The 11,171-nt window shown below is 37.9% G+C and overlaps 1 protein-coding gene across 1 annotated transcript; it reads left to right on the top strand.

Annotated features, from left to right (window-relative positions):
* Positions 1-810: 810 nt before the first annotated feature.
* Positions 811-10,606, top strand: LOC114661831 (interferon-induced very large GTPase 1-like). The gene is made up of 2 exons (XM_028815042.2): positions 811-861; positions 3,726-10,606. Exon 2 carries the CDS (start codon positions 4,200-4,202, stop codon positions 9,819-9,821), a length of 5,622 nt encoding a protein of 1,873 aa, XP_028670875.2. The 5' UTR covers positions 811-861; positions 3,726-4,199; the 3' UTR covers positions 9,822-10,606.
* Positions 10,607-11,171: the final 565 nt, after the last annotated feature.

Here is an 11,171-nt window from a genome sequence, read left to right as displayed (position 1 = left end):
TTTTGCTGTGAGTGTTATTAATATTTGATTTAATTTTTAGCTGTTTTTGTCCCCTGATGTTTTATGACGATTGTTATGTCTGCAAGGAATATCACGCAAGTAAGGATTTCTCTACACATGTTTATGTGACAACAAAAAGGCCCTCAGCTTCACCTTGACCTATAATATAATATAATATAATATAATATAATATAATATAATATAATATAATATAATATAATATAATAATATAATCCATCCATCCATTATCCAACCTGCTATATCCAATCCCAGCCAACACAGGGCGCAAGGCAGGAAACAAACCCCGAGCAGGGCGCCAGCCCACCGCAGTCAATTCAACTTTTAAGGTGTTATTATTTAAATATATTATTTACATCGCCATGCCTTCTTATAACTGTAAGCTTTAAAAAATAAAAACGGCAAATGCTAAGCAAATATCAAAGTGCACAACAAGCTGGGAGAATACATTTTGCTAAAATTGTGCAAAAAGCTAGTGAGATCCCCAGAGCGTTTAGGACACTATGGAGGGCGAAGTGGTGGACTATAATGAAATAAAATATGCAGTTAATATTAATTTTAATGATGGCGCAGTGGCTCAGCAATTAGCAAGGCTTTTTTTTCTTTTCATTTTAAGTGTGGGGCGAGGAAGATCGATAACAAAACTCCACCATCATGAGGACTGGACATGTTTTCAATTCCTTCTGTCACATGTGATCCCGCACAGCATCTCGCTAATTCTCATTGGGTACCACGCGTGAGACGCGCTTCACCCACCTCCATTCCAATCTTCAAACATTTAAAGTTTCCAGAAGCGGACTAAGTAGGTGTTTGCGTTTATGCCGCTCCGGAAAACATTCAAAGGTGAGTACTTAAAAATGCAAAGCCTCGTATGTCAAGGCAAAATATGACTGTAGAAGCCAGAAGTAAACTACCAGAATAAATAAAAACGGCATAAATTAAGAATTGTGAGACACCGAGAGGGTGCGCGCGTGTGTGTGTGTGTGCGCGCGCGCGCGCATCCGCGCTGTCTCAGAAAACACTAGAGCAGGGGTCCCCAACCCTCGTTCCGCGGCACACTACCGGGCCGCAGCCGTCTGACAGCCGGGCCGCGAGAGAACTGCCGGCAACGGAGACTCACTCAGACTTTTCAGAACGCTTGGCGGGCGGGGGCTTTGCAGCGCCTCAGAGAGAGGAGAGAGACCGAGGTGAGAGACTATTACAACAAAGTATTTTTATGGTCCCGACAGTTTCCCCATTTGACACAAGTCAATAGAAATCGCGTTACTACGAAGTACATTCAGCAGATGCTTTCATTACAACGAAGTGACCTTGAAATGCTTGAACGAATCATCCACAGAGCAGTTAGATCTGTGGTCGCAGCTCAGATGTGCACGTTTACACAACGATCCCCAAACAGAAACATTGTAAAAAAAATCTTTCTTCGAACTTTTCTCGTCCTGTTTTTTTTGTTTTCTGTGGTTTTCAGTGATACCTTTTGCTTATTACTTGTCAACATTTGAAAAACATCCATTGGAATTTAACTCATTGTCACCCTCCTATAGAAACGGCAGACGCGAGAAAAAGATAGCAGTGTTAATGTTTGTGATGTGCAATCTGTAGGAATGGCAAATGCAAAGCATATGTTTTTGTTATATTCAAAAAAAGAAGAAACATCTCGGGTTGCAAACGTATGCGAACTGCTTAATAACTTAATAATAATAGAAATGTTGTGTAAATTGTGTATAAAACTGACACACACACACACACACACCCATTTCGTGTTCAGTTGATCTCATAGAGGTAAATACACTGTGTATTAGGGTAAAATTACGAGTACATTACAATATTACTAGAGTTATTTTGAATCGCCATGTTTGTAAGATTTAATTTAAAAGCAGTTCAATGTTAATGATTAGAAGTGTTAACTGCATTGTTTTTTACTGAAACAACCCTTTTTTAACGGTTAAATGATTGTCAGCTCCGTCTGCCTGTTGCTTAAAGTTAAATTACTGCCATATATTATACATGGTATAAATCACGAATTACTTTACTGTTTCAAATGCAGCTTGAGAGAGGTCACTTTTATTTTTTTATATTTTGTATTCAGTATTTTCTTCTTTTACACATCAGATCGCCGCTCCTGAAGTTACTGTTTAAATAAACGCAAAGTCGCGCCCGCGTGTCCGCGCTGTGAACTTGCTGCATCAATAAAGCGTGCTGTGCGGTGGTCTGGTCTGAGCAAACCTTTACGTAACAAACAAAAATATCTATTTGGTGAAGTAAATCAAAAATTAAAAGTGCTTTATCTTTTCATCAGACCATCCATTCTCTAAACCCACGTAGTCCAGAACAGGGACGCAGAAAAGCTGGCGCCTAACCGCATCGGGCGCAAGTTTTTTTCTTAATCATGTCAATCTCGTTTGTTGATCTTTTGTACTTTTTCCTAACTTTCAATTTTTAAAAGAGTTTTTGTAAGTGTGATTTAGGTTATATCGTAATCTCTCCATTATATTAAAAAACGTTTTCCGTCTTGTCTGCGTTATTCAGCCTTGACCACTTCGCTCAACACCGCTCGCCCAAATCATTACTCGTACTGCGCACATCCTCTCCCTGTGACATTCTCAGTGCTAAGTCGCCTTTTAACGCAGTCGGTTATAATGACAAGACAGAAAAATAAATATTCAAGAACATCGAATTTTAGATCGTAATGGAAAAAGAGCGACAAGAGCTGATAATGAACCTCGAAAAAAACGAAGAAAAATTAATCGTCCAATAAACGAGAAAGAGAAAAGAGCAAAATAAACCGAACAATATGCAAACAGAAATGCAAAAATGTAAAAAGTACAGCATTGGAATTTGTTATGTTCATAATATTTCCAATAGCATAAAAACAGGTTACGATCAATAAACCATTTTAAATTGTAACAACTTAAAAAATAGATTTACTTCAGTATAAAACAAGTGAATTGCACCCAATCACTCTAAATGATTTGTCTCAACTTAAAAATTGTGGGTTCAATAAGATAAAAAGAATTATATTGGCTCAGATTGAAAATATTAAGTGTGAATCATTAACTTCATTATTTTAAGTTTGAATGGAGGTTATACTTTTTTCAGTGTGAATAAGAACCCTTCCCAGAATGAAATGGTGTTTTGTCAAGCAATAGTTCTATGAGGAACCACACAACCCTGTAAAGAACCATAAAATTCTATTATAGGACCAGCATTTTTAAGAAGGCAGCTGGGATGTCAGCCTATCTTTGCCTTCCGTCACAAGAGGCACTAACAGATCAACAACAACATCAACAACATTTATTTCTATAGCACATTTTCATACAAAAAAGTAGCTCAAAGTGCTTTACATAATGAAGAAAAGAAAAATAAAAGATCAGCAAAACATGAATTTATACTGTGCTTTTAATCTAGGTTCCTTGTAAAATCAGGAATTTATTGGTATTGCAAAAATCTGTTATCATCAATGGTTATTTTCTGAACCGCTTCCGGATGTAAATTAAAGGATATATCTGGAACCTTTATGTGGATGGTTCATTTGGGAACCAAATAAGGTTCCACCTATGGCATCGCTCTGAAGAAACACTTCTTTATTTTTAAGAGTGTAAAACTACTCCAAATATCCTCTTTATTTCTGAAGCTTAAATTCAGCAATTCAAGTGACTTTTAAGATAAATGTAACTAAACATGTTTTTTTTCGCTCTTTTTCTTAGATACAACATGACAAAAAGATTTGATTGAAAAATCCACACTCAACTTTCACCTTTGGTTATGCTTATATGTCATTGGAATGTCAAAGTCTAAAATCGAGCTGTTTATAGAGAAAGCAAGCTGACAAGAAATAAGTGACGGTGACAGACAAATTAATCATTTTAAAGGCTTACAATAAAGAAAACTTTAAGAACTAAAAATATAAAAAAGAAAGCAAAATAACAAGAAGAAAACAGTGCTATTTAGGAGAAACTGTACAGAAAGACTACTGAGGTTAACCAAAGGACTTGGAACCCACTTTGACACTTTGCTAAAAAAGCGTTTCTCTCACACCCAAAGCTCGCTTTTTATTTTTGTAATTTTGAATTCAAGGTCAAGTGCTTTGATAGACAGTTAAAGTAATTTCCTTTTCCCACCACCATTGTGGATTCAATAACGTGGAACAACTTTGTCCCTTCCCACCTCTGATCTCTCAAATGGCAACAGTAATTCTTGAACAAGATAGAAAAACCAAATGTAAGCACTTATGTGCAGTGGCAGAGGCTGACAAGTTTTTAGTAGACATTAACAACTGGGTGTGCTCAGAGGAGGAGATCTTATCAAAGCTACTTGAATTTCAAAAGAAGCTCTATGAAATGACTCATAATTTTGATATTTGGATTAAAAAGTGTTTGCCCGATCCTTCATTGAAAAATATTTTTTCCAGGATTGTGTCACAATATGATGAATTGCCACATGAGACAAATAAAAGTGTGTGGCTCCGTATGCATGCTGTTCTTTTTCCTCCTGGCTTAAACAGAACTGAGGATGCTGCTGTTAGGATAAGATGGCTGCACTCACCTGAAACCAAGACTAAACATCAAGCTAAGGAAAATTCTGGTGGCGAACTTCCAAAAAATAAAGTAGATGAATTGTCCCTGTTGCTGTCTATTGCTAATATTTTGGGTTATGCCAAACCAGACGAGACTTTCGGCTCTCTTCTTGGGCCCCAAAGCACTTCTGTCTGGCATGATGAACTTCAAAAGTCTCTTGAGATGTATTACAGAGTGGAAACTGACAACATTTCTGCATCGCAGGCCATCCTGATTTTGACTGGCCTTACGTTAACTGCTGGATGCAAAGAAGTAACCCCTGACCTGAAAACCCAGCGTCTTGACTTTATCAGCTCTCATTTTCAAGAACCTTTGTGTGAAGACATTGCTCAGCTCTTATCAGACTTTGATTTAAGATCCAACAACTGGCAAGAAGTTGAGGAGAAACTTGTTATAATTAAGGATATAAACAATGAAGTAAAAAATCATACAAAAGTACCAGAGGTACAGAGAGGACTGCCAATGGTTGCAAACATGGAAGGAACTAAGATGCTTCAGAGAAAAGTGCACAATGTAACAATTAATCAAATGCCAGACACACCCGGGTGGAGAGTAATTGAAAGACTCGGCTTGAAGGACTACTGTCCAAAGAAGCTGACAACCTCTGACGTTCTAGTCCTTGACATGTCTTCCACAGAAAGAAGCCAGCCAGCTACGGAGAAGGAGCTGCCATTTTTCTATCTCCAGAAACTTTTCATGGTGGATTACAGAGCAAGAGAAGTTGTTCCAATAAAAAATGAGAAAAAACTGTCTCTTTTACAAAATTGTACTAAGGAAACAGAGGACCTGGGCGTAGATGATTTTTTTAATGAAGACAATGAAGGCAGTAGTGACGTAAATAAAAATCTAATAGACATTCACTTCATGGATGTCCAGATGGCCATCTATCATTGTGCCGACATGCTGCTCTGGCAGTATATTGTATCTAAGCTTTCATTTTGTCAATATGCTCTTCCACTATTGGTACCAAATCCTTTTACCGGTATGATTGAATTTCCTTTGTGGTCTTTTCGACCTCTTAAAAAAAGCTGGAAGAGTTCAGGTATATCTAAAAATGGAAGGCATGATGTCGACTGCAAAAACGCTTGCATTTGTGAAATGACAATTCCAATAGTGTCATTTCTCCGCCTGGGACAAAGTTTCACTTCAAAATCACAGATCCTTAATGGAGTAATCAATAATCAGAAGCACAATACATTTTATCACCGACACTGCAAAGGTAGCAGAGGAAAATGCCACTTCATGGATGGAGTGGTTGAGATCTCCTGGTACTGTCCAAGAGGAAAGGACGATGACCTATTTAGCGACTGTATTGCCTTTGCAAATTTGCGTGGCGATGCCAGAGATCACCCTAAGCAGCTTGATTTTCTCCTTTGTACTTCTTCTGTCATCATTATCCTGATGACCGATGCTGATCGCAACAAAGATGGAAAGGTAATATTAGAGAAACTTCTAAAGTCCCAGACCCCTTTGATCTGTCTGTGTGCTGACAAGGAAACTGTACCTAAGGGAAATTACAAGAATAAAGTGAAGATACCCGTACTGAACCAAAATCAAGCTGAACTTTTTCAAAAGTTAAGAATCTGCATTAAGGACATGCTGTACAGTTCAGAAGTAATGGTCACTATGGACAATTGTGCGGAGATTGCAAGGAATAGTAATCTGAAAATCGATGAAGATGATGATGACTGCAAAGCAGCCAAGGTGAAGGCAGAATCTGTAGTGGAGTCGTTAAAGCAGGTATCCTCATCTGCTGTGAAAGAATTGTTTTTTCCACTTCAAGGAGATCTTTGGCATAGCTGGTGCAAGAAAAATAAAGAACTAACTCGTCTACAAGCCAAAGAAATTCAAAGTATTGAACAAACTAAAAGTAAAATTGAAAGTGAAAAAGATAAACTCAGAAGAGAACAGTATAAAAGAGGATTTCGTCCAAATAATGTTTTGACAAAATTCATTACATACTTGAAAATGCTATCTGAGAGCCAAAAAAAGTTGTTTCTAAAGTGGTTGGGAATAAGATTAGATGAAGTTCCTGCTTTAAGCCATTCACACAAGTCTGGTGCGGAATCATCAGTAGGAGGAAGTGTAAAACAAAAGAGTCAGAAAACTGATATGGAGAAAGAACAATGGGAGGCATCCTCACTCAAACCTCCTACCTTGGGTGTGGAAATTTTACTGAGAGAACTTGGCCAGATCTATGAAGCACTAGACTCTCAGTCCGGGAAGAAGAATGAGCTATTTTTGACTCTGTCGCAACTTGCAGCTGACCTCATGATCACTGGCTATCCCATTGAGCTGCTGGATGGTGATGCCTCTCATATTCCAGTGACGTGGATAAATTCTGTTCTTCAAAGAGTCATTGAGAAGCTGGGAGACAAGAAGATTTTTGTTCTTTCAGTTTTGGGAATTCAGAGCACTGGGAAGTCCACCCTACTGAACTCATTGTTTGGCCTTCAGTTTGCCGTGAGTGCAGGCCAGTGTACCAGAGGAGCCTTCATGCAGTTGATTAAAGTCAAAGAGGGACAAGAGAACCTCAGTTTTGATTACCTTCTAGTGATTGACACTGAAGGGCTTCGGGCTTTGGAACTGGGAAACAAATCAGCTCTACACCATGACAATGAGCTGGCTACCTTTGTGATTGGGATTGCCAACCTCACATTGGTCAACATATTTGGCGAGAATCCATCTGACATGCAAGATATCCTTCAAATTGCTGTTCAAGCATTTCTGAGAATGAAGAAGGTTAATTTGTCTCCAAGTTGCATTTTCGTTCACCAGAACGTTGGGGATGTGTTAGCTGATGAAAAAAACAGGGAAGGTAGAAATCGACTTAAAGAGAGGTTGGATGACATGACCCAAACCGCTGCTAAACAGGAAGTATGTGATGTTATACAGTTTAAAGATGTCATCAGGTTTGACATCGACAGACACGTACATTACTTCACTCATCTTTGGGAAGGAAACCCTCCGATGGCTCCTCCAAATCCGAGTTATTGTGAAAATGTTCAAAAGTTGAAGGAAATGCTGTTTTCTGAGGAGATGCAGGTGGGAATCTTAAAAATGTCACAATTTAAAGCTCGTGTCCAGGACCTCTGGTCTGCTCTCCTAGATGAGGACTTTGTCTTCAGTTTTAAGAATACATTGGAGGTAGGAGCATATAGAAAGCTCAGCGAAGAGTATGGAAAATGGAGCTGGCAGCTGAGAAGTGAGGTACTGGAGATAGAAAATGACATGAAGAGCCAAATTGAAAATCATATCGTGCGAGAGGTAACAGTATTAGATCTGGAAGAAAAAATTTGGAAGAAGTACGAAAATCTTGAAACCGAAATGGAGCAATACTTTGAAAATGATAAAGATAAAGACATATTAGCTCAATGGAGTGGGAAAATTAAATTAAATTTTAAAAATCTTAAAGAAGATCTCATAAAAGACGTTAAAAGAGTACTGGATAGCTTTAGTTTGATGATACAAAGTATTCGAAAGGTAGAAGAACAAAAAAGTAAATATGAAATGGAGCTGATGAAAAAGAGCCAGGAGGTGGCCCTTCAACTTAAAGATAAAGCCACAGATGAAACAGAACTGAAAAAAGCTTTTGAAAACCTTTGGATCGCATGGGTAACTAGAGTTAAGTCTGATATGCCTCAACTTGAAGATCCCATTATAGAAGCAGACTTTGACAGAACATTATCAGAACATTTTGAAAATAAATTAATTCGTTCTTGCAGAGACAGAAAGACCTACCAAAAAGTGGCAACAGTGTCTGATTTTTCGACATATCTAAATATGAAGAAAGGAAACCCGTTGCAAAACGTAATGAAAATAACAGATGGATTTATATACAACGTAGACGAACAGGATCATCAGTCCATGAGGAACCTCACGAAAACTCTTATACAGAATGCAAGAGTTTATATAGAAGGCAAAGAGACAACAATGGCAGATTACAATCAGAATTATATCCATGAAATGATGAAGAAAATTCATGAAGAGGTAAAACATTGTGATTGCAATAAGCACAGGTTTGAAATTAAAAAAGAATATTCAATCGATGTGGCACTGCACATACGTGAAGAAGCCGTGCACAGGTTTCAGGAGATGCATCACACTTTTAAGAAAGCTAACAATCCCTTGGAACATCTACAAGGAAAGAAATCGGACTTTTTTGAGTCTTTCAAGATGCTGTGTAGTGGAACAACAATGGCTGCTCTTTTAGCTGACAAAATCACACAGAATGTTAAGAAAACAATACGGAAACAAGCCTTCAAAAAAGTCACCATTTTTGTAATTAAAGATAGTAAGAAAAGTGACCCAGCCTTAAATGGAGACAGAGCTAATCTTGAGCAACACATCTTGCAGTCTCTAATGGAAAAGTGTGATTTTCAGGAATTTATTCAATATGCCAATTCTCCCAAAAGTTATTATAAGGAGTTTATTAGGAAACGTGTGGATGAATACTTCTCATTAAACAACGAAAAAATAGGACAGATGTTTCAGGCCCTCCTTAACATGATTTGGGTTAAAGTTAGTAAGATTTTTGGCTTTGCCATTGATGAAGAAAATGCTGATCCATTTGCATGGTTTAACAACATTTTTGTTGGCCAAAGTGATGGAATGTTCTTCTCAAAAAATGATTTCAGGGGTTATCAAAGTGTGGACCCTCAGGACATTACATTCTTTAGAGACACTCTGGAAAATTCTCTGCTCAATGCAGTGAATGAACTGAAGGAAGAGTTTAATGGTAAGCAACCTATTGACCGGAAACTTTTGAGCTGCCAACCTGATGAAGTGCTGATTCAGCAGTTAAATGGATGCTGGGTGACATGTCCATTGTGTCATGCTGTCTGTGCAAATACCTTCAATGACCATGAAGGTGATCACAGTGCCCGGTTCCATCGTCCCCAAGGAGTCAGTGGTATAAAGTGGCATAGCACTGACAGACTTGTTGTAAATATTTGCTCCAGCCTTGTGGAAAGCAATTGTAAAATGGTCCTTCACAAAAATAACAAAAAACGTCTATATAAGCAATATCGAAAAGCAGGCCCTGAATTTGCAAATTGGAGCATCAAACCAGATCGATCAACACAACCCCTATGGAAGTGGTTTCTGTGTCAATTTAAGTCTGATCTGGAGAAAGAGTACAATGGGATTTTAGAAGACATTCCTCCAGAATGGAATCGTTTTACAAAAGAAGATGTTATGAACTCGCTTATGGACTGGACTAATTAATATACTGTTTGTCATCTTGTTGCAATGTAATCAACCTGAGAAGACTCTTATTAATACTGCAAACTGTAGAACGTTCCTTGACAGGGAGAAACACCAGAATATTCAAAATGAAATCTACATGAATGAGACAAGAGATTATAAAGTTTTGGGGCATCTAAAGGTGAGCCCCATATAATCAAAGTTTTTAAGAAAAAAACATATAATAACTGCAGAAGACTTATTTTCAGATGGGAGTCTGTTTTTCAGAGGAAAAGGGTGGAAGAGATGGGATCAGGATGTTGGAAGTGATGTAATTGATGTCTAGTCCATCTATCATCTGTTTTTCAGAGAGAAGATGAGAAGATTGCATTAAGCAACAGCGCCAGCCCCTAGCTTGGTGGGTTATTACTAGTTTAAGAACCATGAAGTTGTCACCTTATCAAAGGTATGCCAGCTTTGAATCAAACTTACTGAAATATAAAGACATGAAAATTTTACATATTGTGTTAGCATGATCACTTGTAAAATTAATTAATTTATAATTACGGTGACCAATGTATGTTCATATATACAGTAAGCAGTGAACTGGAATTACTTTGTAATACAAATGTATGGGATCCCTGGCTAGAGTGTTACAATGTCTGCAGGTATTTGTTCCAACCAGATTTATAATTTAGAGGTAATTCTTCTTGTAAATGAAGTATGTTATTTACTAAGGTATTGTATCCTAATTTTGTACACTAAATTAGAAATTTATATCTGTATGTATGTCACATTATTGTAAAATTAAAAAAATATTCTTTCAACTAGAATGAATGAGTGTCCCTCAATTGTAGAACTTTTTTATTCTTACTACTTTTTAAATTCTGGTTATTAAAAAGGCATTCTTAATGGATAACAGTTAGATATTGGCTGTGAACTCCAGTCCTCATCGGGACGGTTTGTAACCGAGTGTGAAGTGGCCGGGATGAGGATCAGCACATGCAAAACTGAGGCCACAGTCCATAATAGAAAAAGGTTGATCGACCTTCCCAAGTGGGAAGTGAGTTACTGCCTCAAGTGGCGGAGTTTAAGAACTTCATGGTCTTTTTCACAAGTGAGGGGAAAGGGATGGTGAGATCAACACACACATTGAGGCAGCAAGTGCAGTTATGCAGTCACTATACCAATCCGTAGTGGTGAAGAAGGAACTGAGTCAGAAAGCAAATGACAATGAGATTACAGGTACAAACGGCCAAAATCTCTGCAAGGTGGCTGGGCACTCCCTTAAGGTGAGAAGCACAGACATTCGGGAAAGACTTGGAGTAGAGCCGCTGACCATCTGCAATCAAGAGGATCCAACTAAGGTGTTTTGGATATCTGATACGGATG

Source organism: Erpetoichthys calabaricus, chromosome 12 (genome assembly GCF_900747795.2).
Source record: "Erpetoichthys calabaricus chromosome 12, fErpCal1.3, whole genome shotgun sequence".
Lineage (NCBI taxonomy): Eukaryota > Metazoa > Chordata > Cladistia > Polypteriformes > Polypteridae > Erpetoichthys > Erpetoichthys calabaricus.
The sequence above is the reverse complement of the archived record's forward strand: the minus strand, read 5'-3'. Positions and strand labels throughout refer to the sequence as shown.